The sequence below is a fragment of the Protopterus annectens genome, chromosome 11.part0, assembly GCF_019279795.1.
Source record: "Protopterus annectens isolate FY-2018-M chromosome 11.part0, PAN1.0, whole genome shotgun sequence".
NCBI lineage: Eukaryota > Metazoa > Chordata > Ceratodontiformes > Protopteridae > Protopterus > Protopterus annectens.
The window spans coordinates 933,950,721-933,974,243 of record NC_056745.1 but is presented as its reverse complement, the minus strand read 5'-3'; the positions used below and the strand labels follow the sequence as shown (position 1 = coordinate 933,974,243).

General features: G+C 37.8%; 1 protein-coding gene across 6 annotated transcripts in view; it reads left to right on the top strand.

Moving 5' to 3' along the window:
* The window catches only part of MAGI2 (membrane associated guanylate kinase, WW and PDZ domain containing 2), a 2,888,931-nt gene that overhangs the window by 955,976 nt on the left and 1,909,432 nt on the right, over positions 1 to 23,523 (top strand). For all 6 annotated transcript variants that reach the window (XM_044088324.1, XM_044088323.1, XM_044088325.1 and 3 more), the window contains exon 4: positions 22,302 to 22,512. In XM_044088324.1, the coding sequence (XP_043944259.1) occupies positions 22,302 to 22,512 (211 nt within the window). The remainder of the gene's footprint in view (positions 1 to 22,301; positions 22,513 to 23,523) is intronic.

The window sequence follows — 23,523 nt, the reverse complement described above, 5'->3', positions numbered from 1 at the left end:
GGTGACAGGTGCAAGTCGTCGCTAGCAGAGCAGCGTGGCTTGTCGAGTATGTCATCCCAGGCTGACAGACACTGGATCCCCTTTGAATGACACCAGAAGCTTAGCCAATTGTTGAAATTGATATTTTCTTCTTTATACTGTGGTATCATTCTTGGTGATAGCAGGATGCTGCTCAAGGTCAGGGTCATACTGGCCTGGGCTACATGATCAGAGAGGTCTTCCATGTCTCTTTTCATGTAGTCCAGGAAGGTACGGCTCAGGTCACTCACACCAACATGGACAATGACAGAGTCATATTTGTACTTGTTCTGGAGTGACCTGAGTGCTTGTGTGATGTGGCAGATCCTGGCACCTGACAGGCAGCTAACAGTAACCTTCTCCTTGTTCAGCCTGGTGAGTGGGACATCATTGTGCCTGACTATAGAGTCACCTATTATTAGTGTATTGGGTATGTTATTTTGCCTTAAGGGCTGTGATTGCATAGCACACTGGCTTTGCGAATTGTGTTTTATGGTTTGTGTTGGGGGTGAAGGTTGCTTGGGTGTCTGCTTTGGAGGTCTCTGTTGCTTTTGCAGATTTTCATTTAGAGACTCCGGATATGTCTTTGTGTATTTATGTGTGTTTTTTGCTGGGGCTGGTTTCATAGGTCTGTGTGAGACTGGTGGTGTGATGCAAACAATTCCCTTCTCCTCTTGACCCTCTGGTCCAGTCTTTGGTTGAGAGAGCTTAGACTCCAGTTTGGCTGTATAATTGCATCTCTCGCATGTATTAGTGTTTGGTGGTAGGAGAAGAGGGTTGTCTGTGTACATGTGGCAGTTGTAACATTGCCTCAAAATGTCCAGATTCACCAGTTGGACCAGAGAGTACACCTGAAATTGCCGTTTGGACATGCCTGGATAGGTACAGTGAACTGTTTTACTGATTGGCTTGTAAGGTCGAATATAGAGCCTTGTCCTTCTTTACAGTATAGGGGGATCTAGTGCTAAGGTTTATTAGTGCTTGCTATGAATTTTGAGCAAGTGCCATGCTGAGAAGTGAATGGTTTGAGTGCTTAAGATGAAAGTCTGTCTAGTTCCAAGGGAAAAATTGAAGAGTAGGCTTTGTGGACCTGGAAATAGTTATAACCTAGCTAACTGGCGCTGCCCACAGTCAAAACGACGCAAATGCGGGTTTTTTAGCAGGGAAATGAAGGAGATGGAAATTAGCCCAAAATGGCCAATAAACTACTAATTTCTGGGCTGAAACCACCCCTGCAGGGACAGATAGGCTGCTCAAAGCTCCCCTCTCTCACAGGTGAACAGAGAAACTTTCTTCTATCCAAGTAAGGTATGGGCAACACAGAAACCTGTAACACAGCCCTGGATTCAGCACTAACCTGAAAACTGGACTATACTAGCTTAGAAAGGCAGGGGAAAAAGTATATATTTTTTGTTTTCTTTTCAGAAAATAAAGCAGATACAATCAAAAAAACACTTTAAATGCATATAAATGGCTATCACACTTGAGTGTGTAGCCTACAACAGTTAAACAGGTAATTTAAACACAAAAATGACTTTGTTAAAGTGCAGGCAGTAAACAAGTACAATATGTAGCTAAAACAAGCCTTTTAAATCACAGAAACTCTAAAAAATCTGCATTTTAGGCAGAATTAGCTAATTGGGGAAATACCTGGTACTGTTAATAATGAGATGCAGTCAAAGTTTGCCATCTCCTCACACATCTTCCTGCTGAAAATAACTTTTCTCCTTGACTCCTGGCTAACCATGCTTTATGAACCTAGATGGGACAAAAGCACTACTGGGAGTACTGATGCTATACTGTTTGTGTGTGCGCGTATGTGTGTGTGTGTGTGTGTGTGTGTGTGTGTGTGTGTGTGTGTGTGTGTGTGTGTGTATTTGTGTGTGTTTGCATCCTCACACATGCACATGTGTGCATTCATCCATGTGTGTGTGTGTGTGTGTGTGTGTGTGTGTGTGTGTGTGTGTGTGTCTTTGTGAAAATTGCCAAGATAAATTTGAGCATGTTAGATTACTACTCTAATTCTCTATTTGCTTAGCTTTCTGAAGTACTGAGCATTTATGTCTTTGCAGTTAGATGCTTCTAATAAGTTTTAATTTGGTAAAACAGACAAGGTGTTTAAATAGCATCCCCTGATTAATTCTCACAGAAGTGCTGCTCTATACTAATATGTTTTTCTTGATGTTCATTTATAGTGGCAGTTTTTCATTACTCTTGTTTGGAGCATATGTGAGCAAATCACAAATTATAATGCAACAGGAGATATTTACATCAGTTTTGACAGGCTCAGACAGAAAATTATTAGTCTGAAATAAATGTGTCTTTAGGCTGACAGCCATAATGTAGTTACCTCTGCAACTTAGCCTGCAACTAATCTGCAGTTCTTCATGTGGGGGATATGCAGGTCATTGCTAAATCTGTTGATCAGACTATCCTTTAGCAATTCAAAGGGATAGAATCCGAATGGAAGTTTGTTCTGTGTGGATTTTTGAAGATTTCCTACTAGAGTGACAGTACTAACAGCTTGCTTTTAAACAACTTAATGTCACTGTTACTGTCTTCCTGTATGACTGCTTCACTTTTGTCATGTTATATGCAGACTGCTTTTTAAATAAAAGCCAATTCAAAGGTTTACACTTATGCCTAGGGCAGTGGTTAGTTTGGCTGCCTAGTGCATTTGGCTCTCCAGTGGGAGCTACTGGACGTCTTCCCTGTGCCCTCTTTGTTTTTTATCAGGTGCTTCAGTTTATCTGCACATCCCAGAAATATGCCATAGATATATTGATAATCCTATAAATTTCCTGTGCGGGACTAGTTTTGATGCCATATATCCACAGAGTGCTGGGATAATCTGTAGCACTCCGGTAACAATAAAGGCAATAAAGTCGGCATTGAAGAATGACTGACTGATCATAAACTATATCACAGACTTGCAGAAGGTGTGTTCCTCATTTAACAATAAAATATTACATAAAAATGAAGGCAAACCCTTGGAATTAACAAAAGATATCATCTGAACACTAACCATACAAATTGGTTGCATCTGCAAAACCTTGGTTTACCTAATTTTCGCTCTTGCTCTTCCTCTTCCACTCTACTTACTTTAGTTGTAACAGTCTCACTGGCAGACCATTGCTTGGTGATATTAATGTCTCATGATATTGCACACTTTCCTCTGCATGTGCTGACTCATATGTTTAGAATTAATGACATAAAAAGCATTTATCTTCATTTCTGTACCTGAAACCCATCTAGTGTAATTATTATGGCACCAACAACTTCTCCATACCATCTATTACTGAAATGCATATTATCATTGTATTCCTTTATATCCCTACATTTCTGTCCAAGCATTGTCCTTACTGCATCTGTAGTGGTTTAGTGCCTGTGCAGCAGTGCTGTAATCCTGCTGTTTGTATCCTTGGTGGTAGAGTTGGCTTGTCAACGTGTACTTACCTAATGCACACATTTGTCAACACTGTGTGGAAGAATTTCAATGCTTTATGTTAAGTGAATCTGTCCTCTGTAGTACCAGTTTCTTTTCTATATAGAACAAATGTCAGTTTTGCATGTGTGCGTGTGCGTGTGTGTGTGTGTGTGTGTGTGTGTGTGTGTGTGTGTGTGTGTCTGCTTGCTGGTGACTTTGTGTATTCATTTAAACGTGTGTGAAAGTTTATGTGTTCAAAAATGGTACTTTGTCCACGGTGTGTGTGTATGAGAGGTACAATAAATGTACAGATATAAAAATAAAGATATATAGCAATGTATGCATCCAAAATGCATTTATGCTGCAGATCTGCTTTCCCTTGACATGTACTTTTGTGCTCAAGTAACAAATGAAACAGACATTTTTAGCAGCTTTATGGATCTATGTATGTATTTCTTTTAATAATATTGGTGACAAACAGCAAATTGGTGATGAGACTAGACCATGTGTGTAGGATTTATCTCTGATCAGAAAAGCAGCAAGCTCTGAAAACAGAAGTAAGAAGAACTGATAGAGTAGGTCAGGGAGCACCTTATACTGAACAAGACTGCAGCTGGTGACTGTATGAATAATGTTTCACCAGGAAAAGTAACAAAAGCTTTTCAGTGGTTTCATGGAAAAATTATTTAAGTTACATGATATTTAAAGTCCAATGAGTGTTAAAAAAATACCTGAGGTATGAGCATTTTTTAAATTATAAAATGCAAACAAAGCAAACTAGCTTATACTTTTTCAAATGATAATGCTGACTAGAATAAAGAAAAACTACAACTAATTCTTGAGTTTGTTTGCAAAAATATTATATAAGTTATATTTTCTAAATGCAAACAACATTTTTATTAAAATGGTCAAATTGTATATAACGCTCAGTTAAAATATCTATCACAAGAAAGACAGTTTACATGACAGTGAGAAAATGTGATTCAGAGATCGCTATGGCTGCAATGAGAAAAATTTCATAATCATTGCATTTAGATATCTGTTACTCAGCCTTGTGCTATGAGACCTGAAAGCACCTGGGCTTTCCTTGGTGGCCCATGCATTACACTGGCAAAGTCACCCCCCTACATAGACACAGACACACACATAGACTCACACAAACAGACACACATAGACAAACACACACACATACACACAAACACTACCACACACACACACACATACACACAAACACTACCACACACACACACACATACACATACGCACACACACACACACACACACACACACACACACACACACACACACACACACACACACACACACACACACACACACACTCACAGAGACAGTCATCTGGTTTCATTCATGCAACTACAGATGCATATACACACACAAACACACATGCATACAGACACACACACACACACACGCACACACACACACACACACACACACACACACACACACACACACACACACACACACACACACACGCACATACACACTCACAGAGACAGTCATCTGGCTTAATTCATGCAGCTACAGATGCATATACACACACAAACACATGTTTACAGCTCCCCTACCTGCATGTCTTTGTAGCACTTACATCCACTCTAACTGCTTCTGTAAGAGTGAATGGGAAACTGCTGTCCTTTGATGGTGTTAACTTTTTCCTCCAACTGTAAAAATGTATACACCTGAGTTATTCTCTGAATCGCTCTACAGCATAAATTGTGCATCTTTGGCACTTCTTGGAGAGAGTGCATGGCTATTAGCTTTAGCATGTAACCCAGACTGCCTCATTAGCATGCAGCTCAGTAAGCACAACTGTGTTCCATGTTGAGGGTCCCGCTAGTGGGAAACCTCAGCAGAAGGGCCATCTGTGAATCATGAAGGCTTATCCTTAATAGAAAAACATATATGTCAAGACTTCCTATTCAAGGTAAAGAATTCCAAGAAGAATTTTTGTTTTTCATGACAATAAATGTAATAAAACCAAATGCTTATAATAATAATAGAACTGATTTCAGCATGCACTCGTGCCAGAATAACACAAATTTTGATTTATATGTGCTTAAGAATTATATACATTATAATGCTTGTGTAGAACATAAAATCAAGCAGTGAACAGAGAGTAAGCATATTAGTTTCAGAAACAAAATGGCTGACTCTTGGGAAACGGTATTTAATCTTACTGAAGAAAATTTGAATACATGTTTTGAAAGTGTAGGATAGTGATGAATTGTCAGCATTAAAATTATGAAATACTTATGTTGATTGTAATAGGCAAAAAGACTTATGGTCTCCACATCTCTGCACAAATTGGTGGCAGCATTTAAACCATATGAGCAATATTTTGAAGAAATCAGATACATTTTTCACAACCATATGGATCTATATACTTCTTAATTTCGGAAAAGGTGATGTCTCATAAAAGAGATAAACCTATTTCATGTGCATTGACTGGAGAATATAGGAACACTACGTTTGATGGTGAACATACCTCTCAACTGTACAGATTTTTCTCAGATTGTCCTGATTTTTGCCTCATATATTTTGGTCTGTTTTTCATAAAATTGTGGTTTCCTGGCAAATAGTAGCAAGTCATTAAAGGCTGAAGTTCGAAAATAATGGCAGACATTTGGGTTTCAGAATTAATACCCTTCAGAAAATTCATGCGAATGCAAAACCTGTTATTCTATCAACTTTCTAAGTTTGTAAGAGCAATATTTAAAAAATGTTCCTATTTTTGGGCCTTTGTCCCACTTTTATTTATGGCTGTTTCCAGATTTCTTGCTCTAAGAGGTTGAGAGGTATGATAGTGAACTAACCTGTGTGTGGAATGTACTGCATAGCTGTACAACGAAGTTACTTTTACGGAAAGGACTAATATTATAACAAGCTGCAAGCATAGCATTATCAGTGGAAATAGGTGTCAGATAGACTTGTTACCTGCATCAAGACATGATAGAATTCATAGTGAAAATTGTCCCTTTTGTCTCTCAAGAACAATTTTATTTTAGATATGGGATCATGTGTAACTGACAAGAGAAACTTTTGTTTTAAAAAGAATGACAAAAATGTCATTATAAGGGTCTGTGTAGTTGGAAAGATATAAAGGTATGTCACATAACACATCTGAAGTGCAGCATGTTTGGTACAAAAGAAAAAGTTGCACAAAATAATGGATGCTGACAATGATTCTTGTTCCAGCAGAACAAGACCCATATATGAGAATAAAACCCACTAGGCAAGTTGATTAATGTTGTACAGTGACTGATGATAATAATAATAATAATAATAATAATAATAGCATTTTAGTTACAGCAGAAGATGCCAAGGTTAAATTAAAACTGGAGATAGACATTGCATCTTCATTATCAATGATTTCTATGAATGATTACAGGAAAATATTTTTTAGATAAAAGTCTAAAAAGACTGAAGCATTGTGGGAAACAGGATAAAAAGAGTCACAACTTTCAGTTTGTTTTTGACAAAATGTTTTACGTCACTTTCATTTTCTAGGATGGTGTATTTTTTATTTTAATACACTAAAATGCAATGCAAACTATCTCAAATGAGATACTTGACATGACATCAAGATTAGATATACTGAAACCTCATATTTGCAGATATTTTAATAACAAGATTCAAAGCAAGTATGTCAAGCCATTACCAAATCTTCATACAGGCCAAAGTATTTTGGCAAGAGACTACCAAAAATGGATAAAAGGTGCCTAAACCATATTGTCACAAGAGTTGGATGTCTGATATATTCGGTAGATGTGGGACACAACATATGAAGTTGGCTTGTGAACCAAATCATACATAGGTTCATAAGTTCATAGAAGGATTTAAGGCTATTGGCCCTAGGACCTTTATAAGCCTAGCCATGTTATACCCTTGTTCCCTTATGGTCTATATTTGCAGTGCAAGTCTGTGATCAGCAACAACTGCCCTTATCCAAGAGGGGCATATGTGACACCCACAGGGTAAATTTAAGGTCTCCCTCAGTTAAGTTAAGCTTAAATAGGGTCATTGAGGCACTCTGTTTTACTTGAATTGGGAGTTTGTTCTAGATGCGTGACAATCTCTGGGAGACATATCTGTGTCTTCAGCATGTCCTGTTAATGTTACAGGCTAGGTTAAGATCCCTAGAGTGGGTGAATCTTTTCCCATTTGACTTGTAGATGTGCAGCATGTCCATTAGGGCAGGGTCCGAGACTGCTCTGTAGGCCAGGCACAAGTCGCCTCTCAGCAGCCTACAAGAGTATAAAAATACAGAGTACAGTAACAGTGCCTTCCATCTGTCCACATAGCTCATGTATCAAAGGCCCTGAATTTTCTTGGTGAGAAACTTCTGAGGTCTGTCCAGCTGCTGCAGGTGCCTGGTGAAGTACATACAGAAAGGAGCATTGTACTCTATTAGTGGTCTGATGAGGGATGAGTATAGGGGAGTTATAACATCCTTAGCTCTGGATACGATGCCATTACTTATGAGATGTGCAACATAGAAGGTCTTCCTTACCACTGTGGATACATGGTGATCAAAGTTAAGTTTGCTATCAACCTGTGTTCTCAAATCTCTCACCACAGGGTTTGAGCTAAGGGAGGTACTGTTAATATTGTAATTGGCAGGGACATCCCATTTGCCGAAAGGGATGATAACAGACTTTTTGTTCTTAGTTTAAGTCCATAGCTTTGGCACCAATCCTTTGTCTGTGTAAGCCCTTTTTGTAGTATGTCAGCATTGTTGGGGGACTCAGTGATTGCACCCAGTTTGCAGTCATTGGCGAACTTGGTTAGCCACAGGCCATCAATTTTTGCCTGGACTTCTGAGAAAAACATTCCAAACAGTAGGGGGCCCAGCACAGATCCTTGAGGTACACCACTGGTAACTGGTCTGCTGTAAAGGTGGAATCCGAAACTTTGATTATATGTATTCTGTCGGTGAGCAAGTTTACAATGCATCTAGTGACAGATCGGTTAAGTCCCAGATAGGTGAGTTTCTCAATGATGCCTGAGTGGAGAATTGTGTCAAAAGTTTGGCTAAGCGAAGATAGGCTGTATGTACTATTTGCCTTCATCGAGGGCTTCGGTGACATTCTCAGAGAAGTCCACTAGGTTTAATAAGCATGATCTACACTTAACAAAGCCAAACTGGGTTGGGCCAAGAGATTGAAGGTCACCTATGTCTTTGTTGAAAAGTTCCATGATGATTCTCTCAATGGCCTTGCAGATAAGGCTGGTTAGGTTTATGGGTCTATAGTTCCCAGGGTCAGTTGATGGACTCCCTTTGTGCAAGGGAATTACTGTTGCTGTTTTCCATTCTGCTGGAACAAAGCCAGTACTTAGACTGTGGTTGAAGAGATTACCAAGTGGTTCCACTAGGTCCTGCTTTAGACAGTTTAGTAGTCAGCCTGGAATGTTATCTGATCCCATAGAGGCTGTGTTTTTCGCCATGGTGAGTCCAGTTATGACCTTCTGTTTGGAGTTACTAGGTAAAGGACTGGTGACAGGTATGCTTTGGGGTATGTCTGGTGGTGACAGGGGAGATTGAAGTTTGCACCAAATCTGTCTGTTAGCAGGTTTGCAATGTTCTCAGGGTCAGTATGAGTGGTACCGCCCACTACTAGTTTTGCACAAAGCTGAGCCTTCCCTTTTCGACTTCTGACATAGCTAAATAATGCCTTGTGATTATCCTTAGCTAGGGATGCTAGTTTAGCTTTGCAGTTGACTTTAGAGGACATTACAAAATATCTAATTTGTTTATTCAAGCTGTGGAGGGTGTCCTTCCTCTCCTGAGACAGTTCCTTCTTGTTCTTAGGCATTAGTTTCTTTCTTTTGTTGTATAACCTGTTTATGCTAGATGTCCACCAGGATGGCTTGTTTTTTTGTGAGGACCTTGTTTTGATCTGTTCAGGTACAGATGAATTTGTACATTCTTAAAGGTGTTTATACAGGGCATTTGTGTACACCACTGTATAGTAGTCATTGTTGACAGTGGTAGCAGGGGGTTTGAAGCTATTTATGCCATCACTTAGGGGGCTATAGGTTGTTTTGGATACATTTTTCATATTTTTGCCCTTGAGGGTAGGTCAGGTATGATCATTACTTTGAATGAGACTGATTTATGATCACACTTTACCATGGAGGGCAACACACAGGGGGTAGTACAGAGATGGCCTGTGTTGATGAGTAATATGTCTAGGATATTTGAACCCATTGTGGGAGGTACAGACTATCTATTCAAGAGCATTTGTATTAACAAAGTCCAGGAACCTTAGGGTGAGCATGTTGATGCTTATATATGACTCCCAATCAATGGAAGGATAGATGAAATCACCCATGACCAAGGTTTTTGGCTGTATAATGAGTGACTCAAGTGGGTCCAGGTAGGCAGAGTGTTCTTGTGGTTCATGGTGGGGGACCTACTGTATATCTAACAGTGTTATGGAAGGTTTTTGTTCCTACAGTTATTTGGAGTAGCTCTAGGGAGTCATACTGTTTGACCAATCTTGAGGTGTATTTGTCTTTAATGAAAATGAATACACCTCTGCCTTTGGTTCTTTCACACTCATTTTAAGGTCTGAACATGTGGAATGCATTGTATCCTTGCATGGCCGAGGTGCTCTCTGTGGCCTTGAACCATGTAGTCCTTCACCAATATGAACAGACTTGAGCTTATAGCTGAACACTAATTCACACCTTCTCCCATAGGAATCCATCCGTGTGTCCAAACACTGTTCATACTTGTGTCACTGGGTCCTTGAACATAGCCTGGGCTAATTCTTCCATTTTTTCTGGAATTTCAAACCATTTCAGGACTGCCCAAATCAGCATTTTTTTCAGACCTCATCATATGCTTTCTCCAAGTCTAGGAATGCCCAGTTGGACTGTTTCCTCATCTCTAGCACTTCTTCTAAATTACCTGTCTCACTTCAGACATTGGGTCAGTTGTGCTGCATTCTTATCTATATTTGAACTGCTTATCTCCCATCTTACTTTCTATTTATCTGCGTATTTGTTTGTCAGTCACTCTCTGCAGCACTTTCATGCAACATGACAGGGGGGTTGATACCTCTGTATTGCTCATAGTTGTGTCTGTTTTGATCTTGTGCACTGACACAAGAATGTTTATCCTCCAGTCATCTGGAATATGCCTTTCTCTCCACAATGTCATGACTACCATCTGGAGCCATTTCTCCCTAACTCACCCATTTCTGTAGTGCTGTTCTTACTCTTTCTAGGGTAGACTAGTCTTCCTGTTTCAGAGTAGGCTGTGTGAGTCAGTAGATGTTTCTTTGGTGTTTTCTTCATTCAGAAGCTGCTGAAAGTACTCCTTCCATTTACTTTTTATGTCCTGTCAACTGGTGAGTGGTTTGTTGGTGACATCCCTTATGAAGGATGTCTGATGACTATTTTCTTTATTTTTCTGCTTTGGCCTTGAAATCTGATAGGCTTCTTTGCGCCATCTGTGGATCCACTTTCCAGAAGTTGTTGAAGTGCTTCTGATGCCTTCTTCTTTGATATTACATCTACTATCATAGACCCTTTGTAAGCTGACTAGTATTCCTTCTTAGCGCATGTCAGGGCTAGCCACTCAGTGGTGTAAAAATTGGCTGTAGATGATTTGGTCATATTGACCGATGTTACAAAAACCTGGACATGGATATTTGCCAGTTATAAGTGGGTTGAGGACCTAGCCAAACTCTGACCTATGCCAGGGTCTCATGCTAATAGTGGGAGGAGTCTATGTACCTCTATTTTCTGGTGTGTGTTTGTCAGGAAGTCCAGCAGCCCTGGGTCAATAAGCTACTGGGTGGCCTGTGTCCAGTTGCACAGCCTGCCTGGATAACCTGGGAGTAGCACTGTTGAGTCATCCTGCTAAACATGAACTAAGGATTGCTACACTCAGTATAGCTTCACTATTAGGATGCAATGATGACATGATGGTAAGGAGGAGGGGGAGCTTAGCAACCTGTGTAACCGGGAAAAAAATTAGGCAGTGCAGCAAAGCTACTTGGTTTGGGATCCAGAGTCTACAACTCGGCAAAAACCCCACTAGAAGTGGTGTGGGAACTGTGGTGAGAGAGAGACTTCAGAAGACAGTGAGGGGTGTCATCAGAATTAGTGATAAACTCATGGCAATCAGACTACATTGAAAAGATATGGCCATATACATAATCTAAGTCTTGGCTGCACAGCAGAGCTGTGATAGTGAGGAAAAGAGTATATTCAGGCAGCAGTTGCAGGACCTTCTACATAAAACAGGATAATATGAGTCAGTTCTGATAACTTGGGACCTAAATGTACATATTTGAACAGATAAAGCTGGATACGAAGACTGCTTGGGTCCACATGGGTGAGCAACAGGAATAAAGAAGGAGACCCCTTTGTAGACTTTTGTCTGGCAAATGGTCTGATGGTGGACAACACATGGTTGAGCAACTGATATAGTCACAAGATCTCATACAAGAATGACCAGCATACAACTTGATACTAGTAAGGAAAGGGCATTGGGATAGTTTGCAAAGTCATCCCCAGTGAAATGGTCATTCCAAAGCATAAATTACTAGTGACCACAATCAGCTACTAGAAGTGGTCAGCGAAGGCTCTAAAGTCATGAGATACTAGGCTGAAGACCAAGAAGTTGGCTGGAGTAAAAGCACAAGAGTTTTAGGAAACACCTAGGGCTCTAGCACCTCAAGAAGAGAAGAGGAAATGATAATAATAAAAATAATTATCCACATTTATTAACCAGGAAGGCCCACTGGACACAGTCCCTTTCCAGCGGTGACATATTAATTGAATTGCTGAAAGTCACACAGTTGGCAAATGAGAGGTGAGGGATTAAAGTCATATATGTCAGGAACTACAGCTCATGAACTTAACATTCTGTGCCAGCTGCCACAGGTGGAGTTGAAGAAGAATGGCAGTGTCTCAAAACAGCTTGCAGATGAGCCACTTATGAAAATAAGGCACATAAGGAATACTGTTGATGAGGAGCAGAAGTCCAGAAAGTTATCATAAGAAAGAAGGAATGTAGGAAAAAGTCTTTAATCTGTGGCAGTGCAAGTGATCAAACTAAACAATTCAAAGGGAAATAAACATCTTCAAAAATAAAAATCAGGATTCCCTACAGGTAGTGCATTCAACATAAAAAACAAGTCCATGGGGTGGGGGTGGGGTGTGTGTGTAGTGCCTCTGATATAAATAGATTTGGTAGACTCTGAAGCACAACCATTTTCATCAACATCTGTAGCCATTAATAGTGGTATTACTGCATGTTCCTCTTGTCCTCCATAGTTGAAGATACTCGTTTTAGTCTCAGGCAAACATGTAATTCTCATCAAACCCTTCGTAGTTAACAATCCACAAAAAGTTAACTTTGGAGCAAATAATATTACATATAAATCAAAAATGTTGATTAAAAGGTACTCCATATTAAACAGTTTATATATCCTCCTTCCAAAGATAAAGAATAAGTAAACATTTCTTATATACCAGGCTCCTGTTAAAGGATTTGAGGATAAACTATTAAAAATAAAAGTAAATCAAGTAATTTGGGATTATATTTCAGACTATGAGAGCTTGAATGGCTTAGGTTGTACTTCCTTGGAAAATATGCTTACACCTTTTAGGCATATATTTGAAATTTTCAGATTCAAATGATTTGAGCTGTGTTTTATGGATGTGGTTCCTTCCCCTTGATTGTCCCATAATTTTGCTTTTGTTAGTAGACTTAACAGTGAGATAAGATGCTTGTGTCTAACCTACAATAATAGATATTTTTTTGGAAGCCATGCTTATAAAACACCAATTTTCTGCAAGGGATAGGCATCATTTATGCCACATAAGAAATAGCTTCCTGGCATGAAGGGATACCCAGTGGGTCAAATGTTTTAAAGGGCCCTCCAACAAGATTAATTTAAACAATAGTAGATCAGGTGAGTGGATTATTTTCATTTAATGCAAGAAGACTTTCTTACAAGGTGAATGAATTGCTATGTGTAAACGATACTGAATAAGAGAATGTTTTGCCCATTTCAAAAACTTGGTTTAGTTTGGATAAACCATCCTTAGTTTACTTGGGTATCATGGTTACCTTAATTGTTGAGATACCATATCTGGTGGAGATATTTGAACATGTTAATGAAAATGTTTAATCAAGTATTATTCTGAATTGTAAACACTTAAGAATATTTGAAGTCTCTCTGTATTCAGGCAAGAACATCCTGAAAATGTTCCTGTTAAAAAGTCCTAATTTGACACTAGAAGTTTCATGTGAACTTATGGTTAAATTAACTGAGGTCGTAGATACTGGTTATCATTTACTGACTGGAAATCCTGTTGTATCCATAGATTAATGCAACATTTAACAGGCCTTCTAGATCTTGTGATATTCCATTTGTGGAAGCTGTGACTAATCTGGGCTATAATAGACTGGTTACCTTTCCAACATGCCGTATTAATATTTTGATGTAGTTTCCATCCATCCTTATGTTTGTATGTCAGAATGCATTGGTGTACCTCCACTTGTGAATTCAGATCAGAACGGTATCAAGACAAAGATATTTTTGCCATGTAATTTATAGTTGTTAGATAAGTCTTTCACAACAATTTACCAGGTAGGTTATGATGACATTACTCTCTGGGTACTTAAGTTGTTTGATCCATAGTTATAAACACATTCCATAGAACTCTGGTGAAGACTTTATGAGAGATTTGACAAAACAATGAATGAGAATCATCCCACAGTACTTGCCAAAAACTCCTTCAGAGGTAAACCACTTTTTTGGAATAGTATGACCAAAGATACTTTAAGGAAAATAAAATATATATGGAATATTTTTGAGGTACAACAGTCACCCAGCCTGAAAAGTTCTATAATGCAACAAAAAGGGTTAACAAAGACAGATCATCAGATTAAATCAAAACAGGAAGGACACCTTGCAAATCAAACCAAGGATAAAAACATAATTTCCTTATGCAAAATCTAATAGCACAGTTGTGTTCCATCCCAACTATAATAAATAGGGCAAATACATAACTAAAGTATCGGAGATAGCTTTTACCTTTTCAAAGCTAATTTGGAACTATACTAGGAGTTTGCTTATCACACCAAAATAATAAACACTTCTGTCATTAAATGCCTATAATTACTGAAGAAATGGTGAGAGAGGTTATTACTGATGTAAAATCACATAGTGCAGGAGAGTCAGTTGAGTGCTATGGAAATTTTATGAAAAATTAGGAACCAGATTGTTGGAATTATTCTATATTCTTCCACAATATTCTCTGTCGTGGTTCTCCACCAGTCATATGGAAAAGCGCTATTATAGTTCCAGTCATTAAAGATGGAATCAAAATTATCCTGGTTGTCCTAGCTTGATAATCTCTACTACCATTACAGTAAAATATTTGGAATGATTGTTTTGTAGTTGTTACCTCCTAGTTCACTTGACAGTTGTGATCTGCATTAGCAACTACTCATTGTAGGTCAACAGTATATTATTGACTAACTTTACAGCTATTCAAGTATAACTGAAGTTGTGGGTTTAGTCTCAATGTAGCAGTTGTCTAGTTAGATATAGCAAAGACTTCTGATCATATTCAGCATACGGCAGTTGTTAAACAGTTGAGACAAACTAATATCAATATTTTTATAGTAAAGAGGGTTATAAACTGGTTAAGTAACTATAGTTACTCAGTGAGCATGGGTAACACTTTGTCTGCCTCTAGAAATCTCTCTCAAACTGTACCAAAGGCATTAATATTTTTTTCACTTGTTTATATTATCCATGCCATTATCAGCTCCAACTATCTGCAGTATATATACTGATGATGTTAAAGTGGCATTTTCAGCATTGAACATTCATGACCATAACAGACTCCAACTGATATTGGATAGACTGCCTCTCTGGGTATCTTGTAACACCTTGGAATGCAAGGAGTGAGTAGTTCTTTATTATGATTGCAGTAGTGTGAAATATCTGTATGCATTAGATGGCAAAATCACTCAACAAGCAAATCATTATGAAAACCTGGGAATATTAGTGCCCAAGGATTTGTCTGTTAATGTCTGTGCCCACACGTATTGATTTGTTAAGGTTAGTTCTCAGTAGTGTTTCTTTGTGAAGTGTAGATGTATTGGTTGGTTTGTCTAGTTATTCAAATATGGTTCCTTTATTTGTGTGTAGTTATGAGACATAAGAAGTTGGAAAGGATTTAGCACCCTTTAAGAAGAAAGTAGCTACAGTAAAACAGTTGTCATATTCAGAAAAATTGTACTCCTTGAATTTATATTTTGTTTATTATAGATTTAAATAACTGGATTCACTCTAGGCAGATGGTTACAGGAAGAATTTGGAAGGGATCTGGTAGTATTTCTCCTCAGTAAGACTTGAACTGATACCACAGTGGATGGCTTAGTACTTGGACAGCAACTTTCCCTTATATGGGTTCATAAAATATGAACAGCACTACAAGGCAGGGGGGTGCCATGTAGAAATGGAAAAATGGCTTTTAGCTTGCTACAAAAATGCAAATGATATCTTGAGACAAGGAATTGGGTAGTATAACTTAAAATATTCTTTTAATCACCGGAGACTTCATGTATTAAATGTTTCTCAAGAGCACTTACCTTGAGGTCTACAAAGCTGGGAAAAATGTAGAGAGGTGATAGCATGGCAACACAAATGACTGCCTCCATACAATTATTTAACATCTGGATAAGTTTAAGGATAAGCAGTAGCTGTGTTCTCTGTGTGCCAGAAAGGTTTAACTTTTGGCAGCATTACATAAAGACAGAAGTGTGTTGGTACTGGAGAGAAAATAATTTTTGACAAGTGTAAATCACTATTCTTTTTAAACCCCTTAATTGAATTATCACTTGTGACATAGGCACATTTACATTTATATAAAAGTGATCAAACTGTATGAACAAGTTCATGTTTACAAACATTATATTGTGATGTTTTACAACAGTACCCCCCCCCCGACGCGCACTAGCAAGGCCCGGCCAAACCCCACCCAACAGTCTGCCCATGACAAAAAATACAAGTACACCAACTCAGAGATTGCACTACTTTAAGAAAGAAGGCAAGGTACATTACATCACAAAAATTACTTTTTTCCTTGTGTTTTTTGCAGGGGGGCCAGGCCCCTGCACCCCAGAGTATATAAATACAAATATAACAACTCCGAGATCGCACTACCTCGAGGAAGAAGGAATGAATATTCATGATGTTACAGGCAAATCTAAGTAAAACATCAGTCATGCATCATATGAATGCTACATCACAGGCATTAGGCATGTCTAGCAGCATGGCCACGCCCATTCCTGAGCAAAATGACCGGGGGCTACTGTTGTAAAACATGACCCATTATACTTCACATATATTGCTATGTATCATATAAGCTAAGCAACATTACATAAGTTATTCAATTCTTGCTTTTTTTCTTTTTAAATAATAAACATCTTTATTAAATCATCACAGATGACATAGGCAATTATACAAACCACACCAGCACACTCCACTTTACATTACAAATCATACTGATACACTCCCAGTCGGAAACATTATACATCACTTATAATCTACCCAATCATTTTCAGTCAAACATTACATAGCTCATTTAAGTCCTGCCATCTTTTAAACCCCATTCCTTCTCTGTATATATTGTTCTCATAATTCCCATTTTTTTTCTTTTTTAGTTTTATCTCTGCTACTATATTCACTACTTATAGTAGAGTTGATTTAGATTTTGATTTCCATTTTATAGTAATTCCTTTTTTGGCAACCACCATGATTAAACAAAGCAAGGCCTTACTATATCTAGACAATTTTGATTTTCCCTCGTTACACCAATCTGCCCACCCAGCATCTCCAACAGTGCATCCCGCAGGGAATCCTTAAAGTCTGCCAACTCACTGCACTCCCAGAAAATATGTTCCCAATTATATCTTTCTTCCCTGTCACACCTCCAATATTTGCTGTCTACCTGAGGAAAACTTCTATGGAGTCTACTTGGGGTATAATATATGTATGTATATATATATATATATATATATATATATATATATATGTGTGTGTGTGTGTGTGTGTGTGTGTAAACATTTCCACGGAAAAATCCTAAGTCTTTTACATTTTGCTGCATATTTGGGACACATACAGTACATAAAATATACCCTCCCATTGTTTCTTTGTGAATTGCTTATACAATCTCTCTTCCCAATCCTTTCTAACCTCCTCTGATTGATTCTTATAGTTATGATGCAATATTTTATATACTCTACTAGTTATCACCTTTTGGTAAGATTAAAGTAGAAGGTATGAACTTCCATCTGTGATGAATTAAATCTTAGGTGGCTAGTGATTAGAATTCAGATCTGCAACCATGTGGCGTGAACCGTATGTAGTTGTGGGTTATTATTTGAGTTACAGTGCACATTTGCTTATTAAATTGGTGCACATTTCATTATTAAATTGGTGGTTAGAAATGTTGATTGTGAGACCTTGCCACCAAGCATTAGATGTTAATTGATGGCTGCAGGTTGGATTATACACACATTTTCAAACATGAAATGGGTAACAGTGGTACAGATTTAAAGGCTGTGCCTTGACACCTTTGCACTGTACAGATGTTGCACATGTGAGATTTACTTGCTCTAGCCGTGTACCCAGAGGTGTAGCAGTTCCCTGAGCAGTTTCTCATTTGGCATCCTGAGCAGCAAAAAAGAAGGCCTCCAGGCTTAATGAGTTAGTTAGCATTTTCCATCACATTGATCTTTCCAATTTTTAGTAGAAAAGTAGAGACTGTTACAAAATTGATGTACTTGCTCCTTGCTACAAACACACTTACTACAGGCAGTCTCTCAAATAATTTAAACAGCTGCAATGTTAGTAAATGGCTTTTTAAATTATTACCAGCACTGACTTGTAGGGACCAACTGATGCCTCTTCTACTATGCCAATCATGCCCCTGAGAACTTATTTTATTATTTATTTATTTTATAATGACATAGAGTTAGACAGGATACATATTTATTTTTCACAGTATACAAAGTACTCATCATCTTAGCTAGTTGTTTGTTTTGTTTTTAATGGCACAGAGCCTAGTCTGTTTGAGCAAGGACATAGCCAGTGTGACTTGAAGTGGAATTTTAGACTATTTTTGAATTGACTTGCAGGATGAGAGCTTGGCCAGATCAGATTTGTTAAGGTGAGTGAGGACAGAAGAGGCATATAGTAGGGTAGAGTTGACTGACTTAATGGCTTGGTTGATATGTATATCAAATCTGAGTTTATTGTCAATAGATGATGGTCCCATTATTGGATTTAGATCTATTGGTTGGGTAGAAGAGAAGTAACTTTGTTTTGTTTGGATTTAAGATCAGGAGATGTGAAACTTGCACCTGGAACATCCGTCCCCTTCATTCCACCCTAACTGCAACTTTGTATCTACTTTACTTTGTTCCGTCATCTTTAAATAATTGAAAGAGTATACAGCTTGCATTACCTTTCTATACCATGTATCAGCATATGAAATTTTAATTTTGTGTGTAGTGAAGATTGAATTTCTGCATTGTGAAATTATAACATCTGTGATTAATGAATAAATGAACAAGTGAATGAATGAATGTAGTAATAAATATATACATAAGTTGATAGGGTAATATAAGTCATTTACAAATGATTGCATCCACTGGGGATCTCTTTGTGTTCCGTTAAACAGTGTGCTTTGTACTGTAAGTCATTTTGGAAAGTTTTAAGAGAATTAAACGTGTCCACTTACAGCCAGAACTTTTCAGTGTATGCAGTGCTAATATTTTAATTCTATATTTGCTATGACCAAAGTTTTCATTCATTTTAATTATTTGTATTTATTTATGAATTATGATCTGCATTTCAAAGGATATAATATTATAAAAATCTGTGCCTTCTGGCCTGTTCTGTAGGGAACTTTTCATGCACATTGACACATTGTTCAGTATCCCTCTGTTTTATGAACTTTACATTCAGCATCATAGAACAGGAGTAGCATTAAAAGAGGCTATAAATAGAAACTTGTATAAACATGCATGTTATCCATAGTAAAAAATGTATATGTCTGTATTCATATGCGCAAATGCATCTGCAGATCAAGGATGCTGCATTCTTTTAGTGCACATTTGTAAAATGAGGCATACTGAGCTCTTTGAAGTTAGTATAGAGAGTTAACAATGACCCTATATGATCTCAATTATGCAAATGTTATACAGTGACAAGACACTTTCATTACATCACTAAGGGTTGACCTAAGGGGGGGATCCCAAATGCAAAGCAGGCCCTTTTGTCTGTGCAAGGCACATTGTACAGAGGATATTACATAGCATCAGCATGCACTGGTCAGCCTGCTATCACATCGTACATATTTATGGAGCAGGACATTTGCTTTGAGATATTTGAAAATGCTCCATTGTACCTGGTGAAACTACTTCAAAATAAAAAGGTATGGCTACTATGTGGCATAAAATATCTTAGATGTAATTCTAGCCCATCAGAGTCATAACATAAAAAATTGAGTGCCATAGTCATGTAGTCATGCTCATGCCTGTGGTATACATGTAAGTTAGCACCATTAGCAGATTGCTTATCTGTACAGCAGACTTTCAGTGCAGAAATATAATTTTGCAAATATCTCAATTGTTCCTTATTCTCTTGTATCTTCTAGCTGCATAGTATTCCTGAGTTTAATCCTTAAGTGATTAAGCTTATGAAAGGTTCAGGGAGTTGTGTCTTGCATCATTTTAAAATGCACAATGCTTGAAAGCTGCAATGATGTTTGTTAAAAATACATACTTTTTCAAGTATTATAGACATCTAAACTGCATTGTCAATTATAAAAAATAATTTCCCTTGTATATGGAGATTATTATTGTATACCAGTTTGGAGATATTTAGTACTAAGGTTTTTACCTCCATCGATAATGCAAGAACAGTTATGGAAGTTCTTTTATTTTCTTCTGTACTGTTTTTTTTTGTATACTAGTGTTACACATTTGAAACTAGTGTGACATAGGTCACAAAACAATGCATACTGTTCAGTTGTGCACAATCTTTATGGGATGTGAATAAAGTCCAGTAGAAACTGTACTTGAAGGCCCTCTTCTTTATTACTCATCTGGTTCTGACATGGCATTTTTTGACCATTAGTTTTGACCTTAGAAGTGGTAGTGGAGTTTAAATGCTTATTGTTTTAATAATAATTTGATAAATGTTAAGAATTTTAAGTGGTCTTTTGTAATGGCCCGACTACTACTATCTGATGCAGTTTTATTAAAGCTTCACCCCTGATGAGTAAAGTGACTAAAAATGGCAACAATATAATCATATAGTTCTTTGGTGTTTTTTTTCATCAGTCCTTCATAGCTGGAGTGCAGTCTGGGCACTTCTTGTCAGTTTATCATGAAGGTTAATAAGCTTCTTCCCTAGATCTGTACTGTTTGCATTTCTGATAGATTAACAGGTACCTTATGAACACAAGGGAAGAAAGACAGATATACTGGAATGAGTCTGTGTTGTAACACTGAAAAGCCATAAAACTGAAACTCATAAGGTCAAACCCATATCACTGAAAACTCATTTCACTGAAAACATTCTCCACAAGAAATGTATCCTAAATACATGTTTTGGATGAGTGCAAGCCCCCCTGCATCCCCATACGAGGAGCTTTGCTCCCCACACCGCCCTTACTTATGTATACTAACTCCATGATCACACAACCATGGAGAAAAGGAAAAAACACCACAACGCTGAACCAATGCTTAAGAGCAAATACAGACATCTACAGATCTGGGGGTACAACAGTATGCTGACCATCGCAATTCACACATAATATGTGAGCATCACTTCCCTAATAACTCCTGTGATAGGAAATGACACCATCACTTACATTCTACACAATTCTATACAGTTCTACACGTTTCAGTGAAATGAGTTTTCGATGTTATGAGTTTTCAATGATATGGGTTCGACCTTATGAGTTTCAGTGTTATGAGTTTTCAGTGTTATGATAGGGACCCACAGGAATACGTGAAGTAAATGAATATCCTTCATTGTTCAGCTTTAGATTGTACACTTGTATGAAAAGAAATACGGTATTTATTTATTTACACTAGTTTAGTTTATTTGACACACGATGCACAAACAGGTAATAAACGGAAGATACGTGGTTAACGTATCTGTGGCTTGGGGAAAGTTTATCCTAGTGCCTTCATTTGCCACTAATACCTACCTGCTCAAAGGAAAGGTAACAGTAGATTCTAGAAATGACTTGGCTTTAACTGTGCTGAGAAGCCATAGTTGAAGCAGTACATTTTTGGTGTTTAATATCCATTTAACGCTGACGTGGGATAGGGACAGGAATATTAATGTTCCTACAGGTTGAAATGTAGCATCAACATTTGTATTAGGAAGGTCAGATCAGTGCTATTTTTAAGCTTTTGCATGTAGTACTATGCTTACCATTATTGTTATTGAACTAAATGATTTCTGCCTGTAGTCTGAGGGAATTCCTTACATAATAATTCATGTATTCAGTGACAAAATGGTGCCATTAAAAGTTAAAAGACTTTATGGCTCCTAGTATCACAACTGCATAATCTTATTGCATTATGTTTTAATTCAAAGGCCTATAATTCCAGTTTCTTAAAATTAATTTATTGTTGGGGATTCATTTTATGCATTTAGTAGCCACATTATTTGTCATAAAAATGCTGCAGTATTTGCTCTGTATTATGCATATTTTCCTTAGATTCAAAATGTACAGATGTTAGCAGCATGTGTTTTTTTTTTCCACATAGAATCTAGTGAACATGAGGATAAGAGTACCGATGCCTCTGGTGACATCCCTCCACAGCCATATGCAACCCCAGTCTACAGTCGTGCCAGTGACTCATTGGAGGATGGAGACAAAAGGAAGATAATAAAGCCAGAGGAAAATGATGAGCTGGGCTCTCTCCCTGAAAATTGGGAGATGGCTTACACCGAGAAAGGAGAAGTCTACTTTATCGAGTAAGTCCCGGAAGTGTCTGTTAAAGTAATGTACAAAACTTTTTTATCAACTTTACCTGCATTTAAACTTCTATGTGGTAATAATAGATAATCTAAAATACTTTTCTTATCATTTCATACACCTTTATTGAAGTGTTACAGCATTTATCAGCATTAATGCTAAAGAAAATGTTAATACTGTTACTGCTTCATCAATTAAATATAAGAATGTCATTCTGATGTAGGAATTTCATATATTAGTGTGTTGGTGGCATATTGCAGAACACTGTATTTTTGGAGTCTCTGTTCAATAGTCTAGCTTCTGCTTCAGGACCAGCAATGTGGGGTCCATCATGTACATAGAACAGTGAATAAGCTCTTTGCCTTTGCAGGGATATTTCAAGGGTCATGTGAGATTGTCAGTACTGCCTGTATGTAATTGTGGGCTACAGAAGAAGAATATCACTGTATTTCCCAGAATGCCTTTTGGGAGACATTTCTACAGTGCAGGGTCTTGGATCACCAGCACCACATGCTGCTCTGTTCCTGTGTTTGAAAAACAAGGCTTATCTTGAATTATTAGCATTAAGATGTGTAGATTGAAGTTTGGCATCTGGCTCCACTGAGTGTGTGTTTTCTTTCCCTTCCTGTTTCTTATTCTTGTGGACAAATAAGAGGAAACAGCCAAGGTCTGGAGGTTATGCTTGGGGATATGAGGACTGCCACTTTTTTGTTTGGAGATGATAGTGATGACTGCAACTAAATGCTAAAAAATGCATTATTGTATCCTTTGGAAGGTCTTCTACCCTGGGAAACTACCACATTGACAATATACCTCCAGGAGTTGACCCAGTTTTTCAGAATTTGGGAACTTTTGTGGACAGTGACCTTGCTTTCAACCAGTATATGTCCACTGTTAAAGAAAACCCTTCTATACTGCACAGCTTATAAACAAAGGAATTGTGTCCATATCTAGGGATGTTATGGTACCCCTTTACTCAGCCCTCATTAGGCCAATCATTGATTATAATA